This window comes from Balaenoptera acutorostrata, chromosome 11 (genome assembly GCF_949987535.1).
Source record: "Balaenoptera acutorostrata chromosome 11, mBalAcu1.1, whole genome shotgun sequence".
Taxonomy (NCBI): Eukaryota; Metazoa; Chordata; class Mammalia; order Artiodactyla; family Balaenopteridae; genus Balaenoptera; species Balaenoptera acutorostrata.
In genome coordinates this window covers 48,456,481-48,477,918 of record NC_080074.1, presented here as the reverse complement: position 1 = coordinate 48,477,918, position 21,438 = coordinate 48,456,481, and the positions used below count along the sequence as shown (strand labels likewise).

The 21,438-nt window shown below is 40.6% G+C and overlaps 1 protein-coding gene and 1 long non-coding RNA gene across 2 annotated transcripts in view; one reads left to right on the top strand and one right to left on the bottom strand.

Moving 5' to 3' along the window:
• Positions 1–21,438, bottom strand: part of LOC103012481 (uncharacterized) — a 52,480-nt gene that overhangs the window by 6,230 nt on the left and 24,812 nt on the right. The window lies entirely within an intron of this gene.
• Positions 1–21,438, top strand: part of MYRFL (myelin regulatory factor like) — a 117,144-nt gene that overhangs the window by 77,316 nt on the left and 18,390 nt on the right. Inside the window, exons 12-15 of the mRNA XM_057556430.1 lie at positions 3–111; positions 896–1,005; positions 16,943–17,106; positions 17,729–17,792. Of these exons, the coding sequence (XP_057412413.1) occupies positions 3–111; positions 896–1,005; positions 16,943–17,106; positions 17,729–17,792 (447 nt within the window). The remainder of the gene's footprint in view (positions 1–2; positions 112–895; positions 1,006–16,942; positions 17,107–17,728; positions 17,793–21,438) is intronic.

The window sequence follows — 21,438 nt, the reverse complement described above, 5'->3', positions numbered from 1 at the left end:
AGGTTGACACAAATGAGCAGCTGAGAAGAATAGCCCAAATGAGGATTGTCGAATATGACTACAAGCCTGAATTCGCATCTGCGATGGGAATAAACACTGCCCATCAAACAGGTACGCACACAACTCCCTTCTTAATTTTATATTGTCAACTATTAAAGTTCTAATTCCCTCTTCATCTGGAGGCTGTATGCTATGGCACTTGACAACATCCTGTCGGTCTAACTTGTCCTCTGTGAAAGCCATAATCACCAGAACAGGAAAAGTTAAAGAAATTTCTGTCATCTTTCCTCAACACTCCCATCCCCACTCCTGCCCCCTAAGGTACTGGTGGAGGATTTTGAATACATTGTCTCTTTTCACTGGCGTCCTCTTGCTCATGGGATGAGGGCCGAGGGGCGGATGGCAGCGCAAACTGTATGAGAGGCAGCACTGGGCAGCATCGGGATAGAGAGGGGAGGTGGCAGGACAGGCAGGTCCAGGTCAGAGAAGTGCAGAGTGATGTTCATACTCGTCCAGGAATTCTAAAGAAAAAAGGACCATTCAGAGGGCAGGGCCCTCCTGCAGAAAAAGAAAGAAAATCCAGCCGATGCCCTAGCCTCATGTCTATGTACAGGGATCTGAAGGTACTTAACCCCTTCCAACATTCGGCTCAGAGTCTCAAGAAAGATTGGAGAAAACAACACTCCCACTTTTAATCCTCTAGTGGTCCTTGGCTCCAGATTCCTCCTTTGCTTTAAGTGCCTCGTAGATCAAAGCAAATGCTGAGGGGGGATAAGCATCTATTTGCAGAGACATCCTGTGTCATTGTCAGTGTTCCCATTCTGAGGTAGGCCTGGGAGGATTTTCTCCAGAAAGGTCTTTTCCTGATGAAACCTGTTGGAGTGTTTGTGTCTAGGGATCATCGCCCAGGAGGTGCAAGAGATCCTGCCCAGAGCCGTGAGGGAGGTTGGCCATGTCACCTGTGAAAATGGAGAGATGCTGGAGAACTTCCTCATGGTGGATAAGGTAACCCTGAACAGATACCTACCCTACAGCTCTAACTAACCCCACGGGCGAACCCCCTTCTGTGGTATCACAATGCACGGAACATCCAACCGGGAAACGGGACAGTAGAAAAGAATTCTTCACTGAGTTGTGGAGTAGGTAGGTATCAGTTATCCCACACTGGTCATAGGTACCAAAAAGAAGTCTCATAAGGGAAAAGGTAAAAGGACTATGCAACAGTAAGCACTGGAGTCCAGTGAGTCTTGTTGGAGGAACACTGGCCCTGGGACAGTCCACTTAGCAGAAGTGCCCTTCAAACAAGGACCAAACATCAGGAGAAATAGTGACAGCAAGTTCTGATTAGACTTTGTCTTGAAAAATGGAACTAAAACTTACGAAAGTGTCAGTTCTCTCACATAATATCATTTAAGTTATAATTAAAACAATGTGCTCCCCTTAGAATGATTGAAGACTGAGTGAAGTGTTGAATTTTTTTTTTTTTGGAGCACAGTTTTTCAACAAAACTATATGTTTGACTTTCGCAGCACAATCATAAAGTGGGTCATTTTTACAAAGATATTCATGAGCCTCATCGTTTTTCCTCAGGGGCCTGTCAGAATTCTTTGATATTCAAATCATTCTCTTTTGAAGGAATGTCACCATCCTTGTAGATTATTTCTTCTTCGCTTGTTAAGGAGTCTAAGCCTGCCATTTCCTCGCTTGCCGATGCTTTGGTTGTGATTTGAGTGGTTCTCCGAGATCATGTCTATTAATTCTGTGAAACTGCATCTTTTGCGAGGTTTGCAAATTCACTCTGCGGCTGATTTGCTTTACATCACATTATTATATTTGATGATGGAGGGAAGGCCGATAGGCATGGGGTTTTCAGGGCAGTAGGTAGAGATGTTTGAGTGGAGACTGATTCATAATTTGTCAGTTCCTCGGGTCAGTGCTTCCCAAACTTCAAAGTGTACACGAATCAGTAGGGGAGTTATTAAAATGCAGATTCTGGTTAAGCAAGAATGGAGTGAGACCTGAGATCCTGAATTTCTAACCAGTCTCCAGGTGAAGCCAATTTTGCCAGTCCTGCTGGTCAGCAAGGCACACTTGGAGTAGCAATGTAGAGGGTATGTCTTCATGTTGGGCCCTTCCACAGTCTTCTACCTACAAGCTCTTGGACAACAAATACTTCGATAACAGCACCGGATGGCCTGCTCACTGGGCCGCAAGGGCCAACTGGCGGAAGTCGAGTTACTTCCTCCTGTCTCCCAGGACCACGTCCTCCACAGAAGAAATTCTTTGGTCTCTCACACCGAGGCTATCACTTCACTTGAGAGGTGTTACCATCAGAAATTTATCTTTTTTTAACTAAAAAAATTGTTTTGGCCATGCCATGCAGCAGGTGGGATCTTAGTTCCTGGACCAGGGATCGAACCTGGGGCCCCGGCAGTGAGCACGCTGAGTCCTAACCACTGGACCATCAGGGAATTCCCCAGAAATTTATTTTTAAGAATAAAACACTAAAGTTTTTTTTATAATTTGCTTAAAATATAAACTATTTTATATATACTAAAATATAAAATATATTCAGAGGTATTTGTAAAATAAAGTCACCCTCACTCTCTTGCATTTTCATAAGCTTCCTAGGTTGAGAGAAAAGAGCAGAGGCACAGCTGTCAGCCTCAGGGTACGGCCTTGGGAGCGTGTCACCAGGCTGCCAAGGTGGGGCTCTTGGCGTTTCATCTGGTAGCAGCTGTATCACTTCTGGGTGTGGCCCTTGCCTAGAACACTCAGGAAGGAGATTTCTATGTTTCCTGTGTAGGTAACGCCTGCCCGGGGCCTTAGAACTGTCACTGTTCAGCAAAATAATTAGTTCTCCCCTGGCCCAGTGTCTTCCCGTTCCCAGGTGAGTTGAAGGGAGACAGTCAAGATGATTAGCAACAGGAGTTCCGAGGGCCAACCCCTCACTTTCCCAGGGGAGGTTACACCCCAAGTTCATTCCTAGGGAGCCAAGTGCAGAGACCTGGGAAAGTGGGGGGTGGCATTCCCGTTCCAGGCAGCCAGGTTCATTCATCACCTGAGGAGCAGTCCATGCCAAGGGGGCACTGAGTTTATAAATAAGTAAAACTGACAGGAGTCCAGAATGGAAAAGGGGTGATTCTTTTAGTAACAGGATCTTGTAGTGATACAATCTATGGTGACGTCACTAAGGCCACACCTCCATACTCCGAAGGCCGGCTTTCTTCTTTGGCTCACTTCTGTGGATAGACTTCAATTGCTGGTTTAATCCTCAACACTGTGGAATATCCCTCTTCTACGTTATAAGTACTTCCCAGAATACCCTTTATTCTCTCATTAAGAACGCAGGGTATGTGGCTCCTGTTGTCCCATGCTCTTTGTTCACTGATAAGAAGGAGGTACAGATAACCTCTTGCTTTCCTGGACTCTTCCTTATTCACGTGGGCACCGTGGCAACCTTGATTGCCGCGCCCAGGGCTGTTGGTTTTCAAGACCTTCGCTAGGATTTCCCGGGCTTTGTGTGCTATAGTAACAGGTGGATATCCAATTAAGATACAGTCTCTCCCTCTGCACTCCAGTTCTCTTCCCCCAGATGTCTCTTTTTTATAAGGAAATTCTCATTGAAGCTAAAATGCAAACTAGAACATGGAAATGTTAAAATGTTGTGCTCCGTGACTGCTGTATCATTCCCACATGTACTTTGCAACGTGGTACCGAAATAGGAAAGAGAATGGCTGGATCTTTACAGACTGTCCATACAGCCAGCGAATACTGGAGATCAGCGATGTCAGCCAAAGTTGGTACAAGCCACTTTTCTTTCTCTTCTTAACAGGAGAGATGACCTTGCAAGATAAACTTCTCTTATACGGGGTGATTTACTGCTTCTCATAAATTTCTCATGGTTCGCGTGGCCCAGTGAAAGCTCAGCCATGGGAGGTAGTGAAAGGGCTCGGGGCTGATACTGAGAGCAAGGGGGCCTTAGAGTGGACACCCTCGTCTCCTCCTGCATTCGACCACTGGGGCTCTGCTTTTTGGCGTGTTCATCTATCTCTTTACTTGGCAACTTTTAAAATTTGTTTCTGTGATTATTTGGGAACAGGTGGTTACATTTCCTGAGCATTATTATTAGGTGTACTTGGTGTAAGAAAAATGCACACAATAAATGTAAGAACTGCCTTAAACAAATTCACAACCGAGTCTATGTAAAGATGAGGTTCATCTTATGGTTCACTAGCCTTGAATAATCTGTATGTGCGTGTTTTTAATACTGCATGTCACAAGCCACTCTGCCATAACCTAGTATGTGGCTACTTTTTACTCATTGATTCTATTTTTCCTGCAATCATAATGTGGCAGGAATTGTCTATTTGAGTCATGAAAGGGTAAATAACACTTGGTTCCTGTCTTCAAGTAGCTGACAGTCTAAGCAGGATGATGTGACAGGTACACAAGAAATAATGCTCTAAGTTACAACATGAGATGTAATAAATCTGTGGGATGCATAAAGTGCCACATCAGTTCAGAGGAAGGAGAGAGGCTATCTGGAGACTAGGCAAGTGTTCTCAGATGGAAAGGAAGGGGGGAGATTGAGAGACAAGGGAAGGAAGACACTGGTGGACCGTGGGGACTGAGGGTGTGGCTGGCGGCAGTGGGGAGAGCATCACAAGAGGCCTCCCAAGCCTTCCTTTTTCTCATCCATGGGGTCCAGTTAGACAGCAAGTCCTGCTGTTCTTACTTAGGTACTATCTCTTGTATATCATATTCCTTCTTTATTCTCTTTATTTTCTCCATTTTTATCCCTAGCTATTATAACAACCTCCTAACTGACCTGCTAGCTGCCAGTAGAATCATTTTCCTTAAAAACAAAACAAAACGAATCTCTGACCCTATAATCTCCCTTTCCCAGTTTTGGCTCTTCATTGGCTTATTATTATAACCCTCCACAATCTGGATGGAATCTTCTCTTTCTGACTCATTTCCTAACACTCATACCCCCCAACCCCCAAACACCTTCAGAATATGATGTATCTGCACACACAGGCACAGTCTTGTTCCTAGCTCCTCCCCCGCCAGCCTTTTTTCTGTTCCTCACACTCCAAGTTTGTTTCTGCCTCGAGCTGTTCTGTTGATTGTTCTCTGCCATGAAGACTCTCCCTTCAGATGATCTCATCATTTGGATTGCAAAGCAAGACCTTCCCTGACCACCTTGTCTAAAAGAGTCTCCATGGCACTCGATTTCACTCTGTAAGATCCAGGGCCACTGCGAGAGTGTAGAGTGCCTTTGCAGTAATGAGAAAAAGGAGCTCCCTCTGGCTGGCGCAGACCTCATCCTCCCCCTCAGCTGGGTCTCTGTGCAGGGGATACACTGCAAACTTGCTCACAGCAGCCTGGAGACTTCTGTCCCTAACTGAAATGATCTTATTTGCCTACTTGTTTTTTGCCAGTCTCCCCGGGTAGTTGTATGAGAACAAAAAAATCTTCTATATTTTTCAAAACTGTACCTCCAACACTTTATATGAGGTGTTAACCCCAGGGCTTAGAGTACTGGAGGAATTCAACATATCTTGGTTGATTGAGTTAATGAATTCCGTGATGGCTGGATTGCTCCTGTCCTCACACTGCCTTAGGCCTCTGGATAGACAGCTTCTAGAGTATCCATCACATTGTGTTGTCATTCTCTGTTTGGTGTCTCCTCCACCGCACTGTGAGCTTCTTGAGGTCAGAGAATGTGCCTCGTCAACCCTGTGTTGTTTAGAACAGTATCTGATACCTCGTGGGTTCTCAATAAGACTTTATGTTAATGCATGAGTTTTTGAATCTCAGTGAAAGGAAGAGACGTGGTTCTATCAACATAAGGCAGTTTGAAGGAGAAGTGGTTTTCTAGGGGAAAAGATGGGTTCAGTTTCGAGTTTGAGATGTCAGCTGAACATTCAGATGAAAACATCCAGAGGTGACTGGGAGTGTGGAACATGAGAGAGAAGTTGGGGGTCAAGGAGGAGCTACAGACAGGGGTGAAGATATTAATTCATAAGGAAAAGGTCATGGACGCAGGTCACAGATGGGAAGCCTGTGGCCCAGTCTGGCCTGCAGACATCTTTCCCTCACGGTGTTTTAAAATTTTTCAAATGTGTGGCTTACCTTTAAAAATTAGGAGATCTTCACACAAATTTTGGATTTCCCGTTCCCTTGAAATATCAGATCTGGTGACATGGTGCTGAGGAGCGACTCCCCCAGAGGGGCTTGGGCAGCCTCACATCTCTGCTTCCTGTTACCTGCCTGGCCCTGCAGGCGCTCAAGTTCATATAGGATGAGAAACAAAGAGGGCTAAAGACAGCAGAACACTTCCAGGAGGGTCTATAGGAGAAGGAGAGGCCCTGGGAAGGCTGAAGGATTGGGTGAAGGTAGGAGGAGAACATGGGGCAAACACAGTGTCAAAAAGCCAAGTGGGCAGAGAGGATCGATAAGGAAATGGGGAGGAGATGGAGGAGATGGGAGGAAAATGAACCTTACCAAGATCTCTTTGATTTTGATGATTAAAAATTCCCTGATAGTATATGGCACACCAGTTTAAGAGCATGAATTTCAGCGTCAGATAAAAGTTGGTCCAGAACTTGGCTCAGCCAGTTTGGGGGATTATAAGGTCATCTTTAAAGCTATTCAAAACAAATTATTTTATTCTTTACAGTTCTGCAGTAAACTAACTTTAGTATGGTGAGTTGAAATTCTACCTTAATCACTTTTTCCCCCAATGAAACAGTTGCTTTCATAAATGAATTTTTTTAATGCAAATCTTCTTAGGACCACAACTTTTAGGTCCACAACATAGTATAACTGATAAATGGTTAATCATTAATAAATTTTTTTCAGGTGCCGCTCAAAGATACCACCACTTTGGGTGTCTCTGAAATGACTTATTTTTTTTTTATAGAGTGACAAATACTATTTTTCATTTTTAAATATAGAAAAACTGAGTTATAAAAAATTATATTCGTTTAAGTTTACATAGCCAGCCCAGAATCTAAATGGGTTTTTTTTAAAGGTCCTACTCAGCAGTTAGTTTAAAAGTCCCTTCTTTTCTCATCAAGAGAGGAAATAAAATTCATTCATTAGTTGCAGTGATGTTCCCCACAGGAGGTTAGTATTCCCCTTTGCACTCACTGATTGATTTGACTCCAAGCCGAAGGATTAGAGATAATATGCTATTAAAACCAACTCTGGATATTTTAACAACTGATCACCTGTTTGTAGATCATCTTCTTTCCCAGGAACTTCTTACACTGGCAGCAGGGAGAAAATTCTCGTTTCTAAATTTTAGAGAGAAATATGCCACTTACTGTTTTCTTGGGAAATTTCTTTTTGTAGTTATGTCTTCTTAAAAAGTAATTGCTATTTATTTTTTTCCATGCATTTAAACAAGGTGGGTTGATGGATGGACAGATGGAGAGACGTGTGATAAAGGAAATAGAACACTATGCTAATTGTGGAATTTATGCTGGGGGTATATGGGCATTTACTCTACAATTTTTAAAAAACTTTTCTGTATGCTTGGAAATTTTAGTAATAAAATGTTGGGAAAAGAATCATTGTTCCAGACATCTAAAACTGCAATTTAAATATTGTGTCAGAAGGTGGTGGCAATGCTTTGAAAATCAGATAGCCCCGTTTATTCAGGCCTTCACTGATTTAGTACCTGGAATTTCACATTTTATTTACCAAAGTGGAATTTAGTTAAAATGGCTGAACTTATGCCAAAGTCTTCAAAGAGACTATTTTTTTTAGTAATTTCTTATAAAGTCTTTAAGGATACTTCAGTCCCTTTCTGATGATGCTGACTTTAATTCATCTGTGAAATGTGGCCACTAGGTCAGAACTGCTTCCTCCCTGTAGGTATAGTTTAGTTCCCTTGGGCTTCATCCATTAAGTTCCCAGTCTACTGAACTCGGTCTCAGATATTCAGAGTCTGTCACTGCCTTCAAGCTACTCAAACTGAGTAAGAGCACTGAGAGTAAGTAAAGAAACTTTGAACTAGAGTGGTAGCTCTCAAGATGTGAAATCCCTTTCATTTTTTTTTTTCTCCAGTAGATTTTCCTCTTTCATCTTTATTATTGGAACTTTAGAGTGGAGGTACTACCCTCTTCTTTGTACTGCTCTTTTTCTTTATTACATTTTTTCTTCTCTGCATTCTCATTTCCTCTTCCATCCAACTCCCCACAACAATGGCAGCCACGCTGATGTGTTTCATATATATCCTTGGATAGTCAGGCTTTCTGGATCATTATTAGTGTTGTTTTTGAATCTGTTTTAAATTTCTTTGAATTATATACATCTGCTCAGAGTCTGATACGTGGAATTCCTTGGCATATGTCCTTACGTTCTCCTCCTCGAGTGATGGCCTCTTCCAGCTCTGCTGACCACAACTGTGCAGTGATGAACGTTCTCACACAGGCCTCCTTGTGAATCTGTGGGAGGTTTTCTCTGGCACGCATACTGGAGGTGGGGTATAGGATACACACAGCCTTAATTCTATGAAATGCTGTCAGATTGTTGGTCAGCTCCAGCTCACAACAGCAGCACATGAGGCTGACTGCTTCTCTGTATCCTCATCAACATCTGACATTATCAGACTTTCTAAATTTTTCAATTCTAATTGGGGTAAAGTGGTATCTTACTGTTTTAATTTGTCTTTCTCTGATGAGTAACAAAGTTGTGCATCTCTTTCTTATGTTAGCTATTTAGATTTCTCCTTATATGAATTGTTTGGCTCAGTTTTCCATTGGGTTACCTGTCTTTTTCAGGATGAGAATATACTTTTCCACTTGATGCTGTTATTTTATTTTTTCCCAGTGCTCTCAAAGATAAAATAGACCAAATCTATACCAATGGCTTAAGATAGTAACAATTATTTTCTATTTCAATGGTTTCCTTCCTGGTGCTAATTACAACTTAAAACTATATCATATACTTCTGGTTTACTTGCTCTTGGCCAATCTCCCCACTAGGAAACATGCTCTATGAGGGCAGAGATCCTGTCTACCTTATCTAATTGTTTTCTCCCTGTACTTAAGACAGTGGTTAGCACATCATAGGTGCTTGATAAAGAACTATTGATTCTGTTCATTAACTGAATATTGAGCTACATGTGCCAGGTACTGAGTTGGCCCTGAGGAGTCATAAGACACTGCCCTCAAAAGGAGCTCACTGGTCACCCAGAAAGAGAAGAAATCAAAGAATTACAATAAACGGTGCCACGTGTTAGTTCAACTGGAAACTTGCCTCAAAGGACTCAAGCCCTTCCACAGAAAATTACATTTAAACTGAGATAACAAAAATTAAGCAAGAATTCTAAAGCAAACAAAGGGCAACAATTAAAACACATAATTTGAAACAGTTTTATGAACTTGTACTCTCCCCATTTAAGACAGAGGTCAAAATACAACATCCAGGGAAATGAGCCCAGGAGTTGTCGTCTTTGCAAGAGAACTCTGCATGGGAGGGAAAGCTCACCTCCAGGGATCTGTGGGAAGTTCAGCTGAAGTCTGAGCTCCTACACCATCTCAGCAGCCTGCTTTTCTGGTTTGAGGATTCTAGTTTTTTTTAAATCCATGTCAAGGCCTGGTGAGCTGTCCACAAATAAACTCTTGGACAAAGATCTAAAGCTGAGTTTATCCAAAGCCTAAACAATTGCCAGGCACACACATTGGCTAAAAGACAGATTTTCTCCCTTTGACAATCACTTTCATAATACTCAATTACAGGCTGTTTTAGTCCCATGATTTTATCATGAAAACATCAGTCCATGCAACATCAGATGCCACAAGGAGAGATTTTCAAGTCTGTGACTCTCACTGGAAAAGAAAGAAGAGCCTATTTCAACTTCTCAAAGCATTCTTTGCTCTCAGGCTTTGTTACCCTTACTCAGTGTTTTTGGACAGAGGACAAGCTGTAGTTCCCAAAGAGAGGAGAAATCAAGTCCCCTGCCTGGCCGCCCCCCCAGCGTTGGGGCTCATTTATCGTCAGTCCTGCAAGGGACCCAGGAGCTTGCAAACTGCCTTCTACAGAGTCTAAGTGTTTCCTAGGGGATGAAGGGGAACTGAAGGGACGGTCATCTGTTTCCATCAGTGGAGGCCATGTGGCGGGTTACAAGAGAGTCACTAGCCCATCGCACGGAGGATGCTGAGCACTAGTGTTTCTTTCCTTAATTCACCTGAATTTCCTAACGTGGAAAGGGGATTTGGAATACAGATTTTGCTTTTCTGAGGAAAACCTCAGGTAAAAAAATAAACTGGACATTTGGCCAGTCTGTTCAATTTCACCAGTGAGCAAGGTTATGAGTGCCTCAGGGCATGCATCACCCCCATGAGAATATTCACTCATTTAATCTTCAAGTCTGTCCTGTGTTACTGCCCTGTGCCAGAGAATCCGCTGTGGACGAGAGGCAGGCCGTGTCTCCAGGGGTTTATAACACTGGTAAACATGACACCAAGTGAAAGGGAGGCGGGCGGAGAGGGAGGACAGCTGGTTTAGGCCGAGGGAGCAGCCAAAGACGAGGGGATACATGATCCATGTTCTGGGACCGGCACAAGGTTCAATATGATTAGAGCACAGCGTGTGAAGGGGGCTGTGTGAAAGGAGAGGCTTCAACAGAGACACACTCTAAGCTAAATAATGTCTCTGATTTCACAAACACCTCCCTGTGCGCTTATACTTGCCAGACTGCCCTACGTGTCCTTTCAAAAAACATGCTCACGCTGTCCATAGGTCCCCTCACCCCAAAGCAAGTCTTTTAAACAGTGGGTGAAAATTCTCCTGTGATTTGAAGCAGTTGCCACTGCCCCCAAACCCAATCTCATGAGCAGTTTTTGGTGGCAAGCTGGTTTAATCATTTTTACATCACAATTATAAAGCTACATTTTAGTTGAGGTAGTGGATCCCATTTGAAATGGTTAATAATAACTGGACAGAGTTGATTAATTAAATTAGATTCAATTATAAAATAGTTCTTAACCAACAGTGGGTGTCAGATGGGGAAGCTTTTCAAAATGCCCCAGCCTTATGCCCTTCTCTGTCCTAACGAATACGAACCTCTGTCTGCGAGTTGGACACTTAGAAAAAGTTCCTCAGACATCTAGGTGCACATTCGTGGTTAAAAGAACCCATGGAGACCTTACCACTTGCACTGAAAAGGTTATTTTGAGAAAACTCTAGATTATGTTTTTGAACATATTTGTACTGACTTTACTGTGATGATAGAGGACAAGAAATCAGAAGTCTTTTAATAAGAAGCAATCCCAATAACATGTCCTAGAAATTAATTTTTTTGGTAACCTCCGATTGGATCCATAAAGTCAGGGCCATCATTACTATCAGGAAGGTAGTAGTAAATTCCCTCTCCACCTCTATTTCCTCTTAGATAGGAAAACACATGAATTATCTTCTTGCCCGTTGAATCTACCTGGAAGATGTATGGTGTTGGCATATTTGAGTTGCAGAAATCAGAGCTGGCTTTTCATCATTATTGACACATAACTGGACAATTGCAGCCATCGCTTATATGCCATTAGCAGCATTAAAAGTCCTGTGGGGAGACATGGCAGAAAGAACTGACTGTGGTTTAGAGGGGACATTAATATCATTCTCCACTGTCTGCTTTGGTTTGAGCTAAATCACAAATTACTGTATCAAGCAAACATTTTTTAAAAAGAAGGAGGAAAGAAGGAAGCCAGTTGCCAAGAAAAATTAAAAATACTATTAGGTATGGTAGTGCCAGTGAGGATGGAGAGAAGTAGGTAGATTCAGGAGATTTAGGATGTTGAACTGACAGCACTGTGTGATGGATTTCCTGTGGGGAAGGAGTCAGAGATGATGGCTGGGAACCTGTGCTGGACTGCTGGGTGGACATCGACCAACCATGTGACCGACTCTAAATATTACAGTTATATTTCTACTATAAGGCTTTCTACTAAACACAGTAGTCATGTGACATTTACTGTGGTTTAGAACCATAGAAAGTCATTCTTATCTTCACGATTTCTGCCTTATTTTTATAAAACAAATTTAGAAGTAAAGGAAAATCTATACCAGAATTAGAAAATTTAGAACAGCTTTTGTCAAGAGATTTTTTTTTCGCTGTGTTTTTGTTTTGTGATTTATGTATTTTTTAACATTTTTAATGAAAAATTTCAAACATATACAAAATGAGAGAGAATAGTAATGAAACACATTTATACATTTCACTCAGATTCCACAGTTATCAATTCACGTCCCATTTTGTTTTATTTAAATAAACTATCCTCCCATACAGCTGAATTTTTCTAGCTTTGTTGAGATAAAATTGACATACAGCACAGGGTAAGTTTAAGGTGTACAACATGATGATTTGATAAACTTACATATTGCAAAATGAGTACCACAATAAGGTTAGCTGACATACACATCACCTCATATAATTACATTTTGTGTGTGTGTGGTGAGAACATTTAAGATTTACTTTCTTACCAACTTTCAAGTATATAATATAGTATTGTTAATTATAGTCAAAATGCTGCACTTTAGATCCCCAGAATTTATTCATCCTAAACTGAGTTTGTACATTTTGACCAACATTTCCTCATTTCCCCCACTATCTCAGCCTTTGGCAACCACCAATCTATTCTCTGTTTCCACATATAAGTGATATTATACAGTACTTATATTTCTGTGTCTCACTTATTTCACTTAGTATGACACCTTCGAGGTCCATCCATGTTGTCACAAATGGCAGAATGTTCTTCTTTATCATAGCTGAATAATACATACACACACACACACACACACACACACACACACACACACTTTCTTTATCCATTCATCCACTGATGGACACTTAGGTTGTTTCCATATCTTGGTTATTGTGAATAATGCTGTAATGAACATGGGGGTGCAGATATTTCTTTGAGATAGTGATATCATTTCCTTTGGACATATACCCTGATATGGGATTGCTGGATCATATTCATATGATAGTTCTATTTTTAATTTTTGTGTAACTTCCAAGCTGTTTGCCACGGTGCCTATGCCGATTTACATTCCCACCAACAGAAGGATTCCCTTTTTTCCAGATCCTTGTTATCTCTTGTCTTTTTGATAACAGCCATCCTAACAGGTGTGAGGTGATATCTCATTGTGGTTTTTATTTGCACTTCCCTGATGATTAGTAATGTTGAGTGTCTTTTCTTGTACATGTTGCCCATTTGTATGTCTTCTTTCGAAAAATATTTATTCAGGTTTTCTGCCCATTTTTAAATTGGAATATTTGTTTGTTTGTTTATTGCTATTGAGTTGTATGCATTCCTTATATATTTTGAATATTAAACCCTTATCAGATATATGGCTTGCAAGTATTTTCTCCCATTCAGTAGGCTGGCTTTTAATTTTGTTGGTTATTTCTTTTGCTACACAGAAGTTTTGGTTTGATGTAGTCCCACTTTTGTTTGTTTGTTTGCTTTTGTGGATTGTACTTTTGGTCTTGTCCAAAATATGGTTGCCAAGACAGGAGATTTTTCCCTATGTTTTCTTCTAGGAGTTTTACAATTTTAGGTTTTACATTTAAGTCTTTAATACATTTTGAGTTAATTTTTGTAAGTGGTGTAAGATAGAGGTCCAATTTCTTACTTTTGCATGTAAATATCAGATTTTCCCAACATCATTTATTGAGGAAAATATCTTTTCCCCATTGAGTATTCTTGACTTCCTTGTCAAATATTAATTGACCGTATGTGTGTGTTTATTTCTGGGCTCTCAGTTTTGTTCCATTGGTCTATGTATCTATTTTTATGCCAGTACCATACTGTTTTGATTATGATAGCTTTGTATTATAGTTTGAAATCAGGACGTGTGATGCCTCCAGCCTTGTTCTTTCTCAGAATTGCTTTGAATATTTGGGATCTTTTGTGGTTCTGTACCAATTTTATGATTTGTTTTTCTATTTCTGTGAAAAATGCCATTGGAATTTTGACAGGGATTGCATTGGATCTATAGATGGCTTTGAGTAGGATGGACATGCTAACAATGTTAATTCTTCCAATCCAAGAGCACAGGATATTTTTCCATTTATTTGTGTCTTCATCATTTCTTTCATAAATGTCTAATAATTTTCAGTGTACAGATGTTTCACCTCATTGGTTAAATTTATCCCTAAGAATTTTCATTGTTTTTAATGCTATTGTAAATGGGATTCTTTATTTCTTTTTCAAATTGTTCATTATTAGTGTATGGGAACATAGCTTATTTCTATAAGTTGATTTTTCATCCTACAACTTTACTGAATTCACTTATTAGTTCTATTTTTTGATGGAGTCTTTAGGATTTTCTGTATCCAAGATCATATCATCTTCAACAGAAACAGTCTTACTTTTTCCTTCCCAAATTGGATGCCTTTTATTTCTTTTTATTGTCTAGTTGCTCTGTGTAGGACTTCCAGTACTGTGCTGAATAGAAACAGGGAGAGTGGGCATGTCTTGTCTTGTTCTTGACCTTAGAGGAAAAGCTTTCAGCTTTTCATCATTAAGTGTACATGTTAGCTGTGGTCTTGTCATATATGGCTTCTATTATGTTGAGGTATATTTTATCTATACTTAATTTGTTGAGAGTTTTCATCATGAAAGGATGTTGAATTTTGTCAAAATCTTTTTCTCCATCTATTGAAATGACCATATAATTTTTATCCTTCATTTTGTTAGTGGAGTGTATCACATTGATTGATTTGCATATATTGAACCATTCTTGTATCCCAGGAATAAATCCTTCTTGATCATGACATATGATTCTTTTAATGTATTGCTGAATTCAGTTTGCTAATATTTTGTTGAAGACTTTTGCATGTATGTTCATCAGAGATATTGACCTGTAATTGTCTCTTCTTGTAGTGTTCTTATCTTGCCTTGGTATCAGGGTAATGATGGCCTTTTAAAATGAGTTTGTAGTGGATGGAGGAGGAGTTTGAGAAAGATTTGTATTAATTCTTCTTTAAATGCTCATCTTATTGTTTTCTAGCTGTTTTGTAGTTCATCTGTTCTTTTATTCCTTCTTTGCTGTCTTCGTTTGTGAATCAGTGATTTTCTGTAGTGGTATACTTTGATTCTCTTCTCTTTACCTTTTGTGTATATACTGTAGGTTTTGCTTTGTGATTACCATGAGGCTTACATAAAACATTTTATAGATTTAACAGTCTATTTTAGGCCAATAACAATTTAACTTTGATCACATACAAAACTCTTCCCTTTTACTCCCCCCCCCCCATGTTTTATGCTTTTGGTGTCATAATTTACCTCTTTTTATGTGTGTACCATTAACAGATTATTGAAGCTATAGTTATTTTTAATACTTTTGTCCTTTAACCTCTATGCTAGAGTTAAGTGATTTATACACCATTATATAACAGTATTAGAGTATTCTTTATTTATTTATTTATTTATTTATTTATTTATTTATTTTTGGCTATGTTGGGTCTTTGTTTATGTGCGACGGCTTTCTCCAGTTGTGGCGAGCGGGGGCCACTCTTCATCGCGGTGTGCGGGCCTCTCACTATCGCCGCCTCTCTTGTTGCGGAGCACAGGCTCCAGACGCGCAGGCTCAGTACTTGTGGCTCACGGGCTTAGTTGCTCCGCGGCATGTGGGATCTTCCCAGACCAGGGCTCGAACCCGTGTCCCCTGCATTGGCAGGCAGATTCCCAACCACTGCGCCACCAGGGAAGCCCTAGAGTATTCTTAAACTGACTATATACTTACCTTTACCAGTGTGTTTTACACCAGTATGTATGCCTTTAAACTCTATGAACTAAGCCTTAAATCTATAACGTTCAGCTTTTGAATCCTTTCTGAGTGGTTGCTTTACAGTGTTTGAAACCCAGAAAACTTTGGTTTGCATGATGAGAATCTCAAAGACACACAGCCCTGAGTTTGAGCCCCAGCCACAAAACAGTCTTTCTATTTTGGCCTTGAGCTCATCACTTTACAACAGTGGACCAGCCTCTATGAGCCCCAAAGAGTGCCATGACATTCTAAACTTGTAAACAGAGGGGGGTGGGGAAGATGAGTGGTCATGGGATTGGGGTGTGAGTTGACAGAGAGCTTTCCAGGATTTTTGTATGGCTAAGAGACAGACACACATGTTCCCAAGACAACTGATGTGTGTGGGTGGGGGAAGGGGTGTCTGGATCCCTGTGGTTTTGGTTGACCTCTCCTTTCTTGCTCTTTCTGACATGTCAGTAACTTACTTTGAATAGGAAGAATTAAGTGCTGTTGTTTTAAATTTTGTTTAAGCTAAAATATAAATTGCATGTAATAGCTTATGGGATATTAAGACAAAAATCAACAGCTCAAGAATCATCCTCTCATTTATAAATGAAGAAACTGAAGCTCAGAGAAGTTGTTAAATTTTACTCAGGATCTCACATCTAGCAGGTGGCAGAACTCAGAGAAAAGCCCAGGTCTTCTTTCCTCCCTCCTTCACTTGAGCAATTTGATGCATATTTTACCAGGGAGAACTGGAGTCATTCCTTATGATTTAGTGATGCAAACACAAATCAACATTCAGAAGCCTGTTCTGACTTTCTTTACATGAGTTTTAAATAGAGCATAATAGCCACTGAAAATAAATCTTTGGATTCGAAACTTGATAGTGCCCTTCAGCTCTGTTCTCTCTCTTGGAATACAAGGACATATTTCCATTTTATTGCAAATTGAACATAAGCAGTTTTACTACATAGCCAGAAGTTTGGCAAGACCACTTTAAATTTCAAGCCCCCAGATTTATCTTGAATGAACTTGAGGCTGGGTGTGTATGTGTGTGTGTGTGTATGTAGCAGTTTTCAATAGAGTTTTCCAACTGTCTTTGGATGGGCTGTGGACAGTTGTCTAGTGGTCTCAAACTGTATGTGCTCTGAATTATTTTCATCTTTAGGACCAGATCTTCATGGAAAATGTGGGTGCAGTGAAGCAGCTTTGCAAACTAACCAACAACCTTGAAGAAAGAATAGAAGAGTTAGAAATATGGAACAGAAACCTGGCCAGGCTAAAGCGGCTCAGTAGTTGGAAGTCCTCCACCAGTGAAGTGAGCTCAATCAGGTACTTCCGGGATTGCCACAGAAATGTGGAGAAAGGAGAGAATGGGGTCTTTCCATAACTAGATCAATCTGAATGGTTTGTTCTACCAAGCAGCAACCATTACTTTCTTTTAATTAAGTCCCTATTCTTCTTTCAGAATGTTTTGGAACACAGTTGTTTTATATGATAATTTTATTTTTTCTGTTGCTGCTTTTAAAATAAAACAAAATATAATGCATCTGTTTAAGAGCAGTGATTATAGGAAGTGCTACATTTTAACAAAAGGGTGGCCTTTCCTTTAAGGAGGAAAGTCGGCCATTTCTAAATTTAGAAAACCATGTTTGGTCCTCAGGGAAAAAACTTTTATTCTATTTTTTTTATTACTTAAGCAGGTACGTGCACATTTTCTGGGATATATTTTGAGAAAAAGGGAAATGTAACTTTTAATGCATTTATTTATACTTACTAAGTTTCTTGTACACAAAAAGAACTCTCAATTGCCTTGACTTTTCCTTTTTTAAATTACCACTGAATAAAAAAAAAAAAAAGCATACTGCTGTGTTAGTGACAGCCTGGGCCTTTGTCATATAACTCTTAGAGAGGCATTTGAATCAAAACTAATTTTCTCTTTCTCTTTTTAAAGCAAATTTAGCAGAGCTCTTAGTGCATCTTCTCCAAAAAGGACCATTCCCAAAAAAACCGGCAAGGTAAACAGACTTAAATTTATAATGAACAGAGATGATATTTTCTATTCAAATAGTCTTTAGAAAAATTGATCAGGAATTTTCTTCATTTACTTGTTGATGGGTTCCCTAGGCATCCTTATGCACTTAAGGCATTTAAATATTATCCTTTTAATAGATATTAACTGGTTTTTCAAAGAGAAGTTTAGAGATATGAGTATAGAACATGTTCATTTCAGAAATATCGTTCTGCCACTTTTTGTGTACATAGTCCCCATCAGGTGAAATTCATCAGCAGATGACCCTGGGCTGCAAGATCTGTGTGGATGCCTTGACTCGATTCAGGCCCTTATCTTTGTCTCCAGAAGATTTCAAAGGGATGTCAGTTAATCCTCAAATCCCTCTTTTCCCTTTGATATTTAGTACTATATATGCAAATGGAGACTAGGTATTCACTTGCTTGCAAAGGTTAAAATGTGACAGCTTTATTAATGAATAGAGCATTTCATCAAATAGGATAACATTTACAATTAAAGGTGAAGGTTAATCATTTATTAACTTAAAGGACACCCTCTCCATTGCAGAGAAGTGTCGGTGAGGGAGAAGCTGCAATACTCTCTTCCTAGCTGCCATTCATAGATAGCTGTGAACCTCAGCTCGCTCCCTCAGATCCACTAGTTTTCCAAAGGTGGCCTTTCCCGGAGGAAGATATTTATGACCTTAATCTATATCCTGTTAAGGGCTGACCTGATGTTTGGGCCATTGTCCCAATTTATTCTCTACTCCTCATGTTGTACGTCACTGAACTATTCTAAGAGGGTTTAGAAAGTTTAATATTCTACTAAAAACTACTAAAATGTTATGCTGTGGACAAGCTTCTTGGTATACCAATAGGCATAAATACATGGATAAATGTTTATGTAGAAGTGTTTTGGGGCAAGTTTACTTAATTGCATTGGGAAACAGAGATAATAATAATATCTACCTTACAAAGAGTATTGATAGGATTAAATGAGCGAAAGCCCTTAGCACAATGCCCAGCACATAGCAGGTTGCTCAATAAACACAAAATACTAAAAATATTGTGTAGGGAAGGTGCTCTTTGTACTAACCAGTTTGCAAGGGGATAGAGGGAATTGTATCTACATCCATGGAGGCCCTGATTGGTACAATTTGGTTCCTGTGCAACCTCTGTAGTGCCCATCTTGCACACACAGAATCTTTTTATTTTGCAGTTTTCTCAGAATATTAACTAGAACATACGGTCCATGAGAACAGGCTCTGTGTCAGCCTTCCTCACTCTGTGTCCCCAGGGACAGACACAGAGCAGGTACTCAAGAAATATTTGTCAAATGAATGAATGAATGGACAGCCCAGTCTGAAAATATTCCCTGAAGGCTCACAATCTAAATTTAAAGCATTAAGAGATTCAGTGTCTTGGGTGTATGGGTGGTGGGGGAGTTGGGGCACAGTTACGCCCCTGTGCATGCAAAAGTGAGTAAGATGTGGCCGCTTCTAAAGAACTTTAAGGTAGCCAGGGAAGAGCAGAAGAGAATACAAAGGACAGTTGTACCCGGATGTGATAAATATTGCAGAGGCTCAGAGCACCGTGGGAGTATCATAGGACCCGGGCCTTCAAGGGGGCGTAAGCTTTGGCTAGAAAGTGACGGGTGCTGCTGGAGAGGTTTCAGATGGAGTGGCACAAGCCAAGGTCTGGGAGCTGGCACCAGCTTCCTTGAAGGACTAGGTGGGAGTTTGTTAGGGAGGACAGTAGAAGTTAAGGCTGAAAATGTAAGTTAGGCTCAGTTTCTGGATCACCAGTTAAGGAGTTCATTTGGCAGCCATGAAGACTTTTTGAATAATAACAATAATATCTAAGTTGTATAGTGTATCCTTTCTTTACAGGCAGAAAAGGGAGGCAGCATGGCATTGGGGTTAAGAGCACAGATTCTGGAACCAAGTGTTTTTTGGTTCAAATCCTGGCTCTGTGACTTACTAGTAGTGTGATCTTGAGTGAGGAACTTAGCCTTCCTGGGACTTATGTTTCCCCATCTCTAAAATAGGGATGATAACAGTACTTGCCTTATAGAGTAGTTGAGGATTACTGTGAGGTTAAATAAATTAGTATACATAAAGCACTCAGAAGAGTGTGTGGCACATAAGTGCTATATAAGTGTCTACCGCTATTTAGTATTTTCAAACCCACTATTTCAGTGGTTCTCATACTTTGGCATATATCAGAGTCTTCCAGGGAGCTTGATAAAATACAAGTAATGGTGGTGTTTTGCTCTCCCTGTACTATCTTTCTAGGAGGTTTTGGCTATTTCTCCGAGGTTAACTTTCCCTTCCATACACCAACCCCCTAGGTAACCTTTATTCCTTAAAGCCTCCAAGATCCTTGGAGCATTGAAACACAAGTGTATGGGTGGAGAGTGGTCCTCCTGGGTTGGGTGGGGGCCTTAATGAGCAAAGTGCTGGCTATGAGCAGTTGGTGGGCTTTACCCGATGGTGAGAAGCCTGGCTGGGCCAATGCTGGCCAAGATGATGCTCGTTCTGGAGGAAGATTAAGGTCTCATCCAATCCAAAGGGTTCCTCTCCTTTCCTTCTCTTTCTTTACTTCCAAGAGGTAGGTGGGTGATTCTTGCTGTGTGTTGATGATTGGGGCGAGGTGAGAAAGACCTCAGGGTTCGAGTAAAAATTCACTGAGTCTGTGGAGGAGGGAGAGAGGGAAGGAACAAACACAGGCTTCTTAGAGCCCGCCTCCCCCCACAATTCAGGGTATTATGAAAATTAGTAACATAGAGGTCAAATGGATCATACTGAATAAATGATGTATCATCTCAATGAGTATGTTTATTTTTAAATTTATTTATTTATTTATTGTTTTAATCGGGGTATAGTTGTCTTACAATGTTGTGTTAGTTTCTACTGTACAGCGAAGTGCAGTTCCCTGTGCTATACAGCAGGTTCTTACTAGTTATCTATTCTAAACATATTAGCAAACACAGATACTTTTCATTATCTCACTTCTTACAGATTCACAGCCCCCCACCTCACTCTAAATGGAAACCTGTTGAATCAGAATTTTTCAGGGCGTTTAGATTTTTTTTTTTTATTTATTTTTATTTATTTATGGCTGTGTCGGGTCTTCGTTTCTGTGCGAGGGCTTTCTCTAGTTGCGGCAAGTGGGGGCCACTCTTCATCGCGGTGCGCGGGCCTCTCATTATCGCGGCCTCTCTTGTTGCGGAGCACAGGCTCCAGACGCGCAGGCTCAGTAGCTGTGGCTCACGGGCCCAGTTGCTCCGCGGCATGTGGGATCCTCCCAGACCAGGGCTCGAACCCGTGTCCCCCGCATTGGCAGGCAGACTCCCAACCACTGCGCCACCAGGGAAGCCCAAGGCATTTAGATTTTTTAACAAGCTCCAAAGTAATTCTCATGCAGACTTGAACTTGAGAAACATTTCTCTGTTAATCAGGTCCACCCAATAACTCTGAAATGTAGGCAGGTATGATTTTATCCTTCCTATTTTATTGATGAGGAAAATGAGGATCAATGACACTTAGATGACTTGTTCAGGGCTTGACTCCAGGTCTGACCCCAGGTCTCAGGCCATTTTCCTATATGAGGTCAAAGGATTTTGAGCAAAAGCATGGAGACTTAAAATAATCT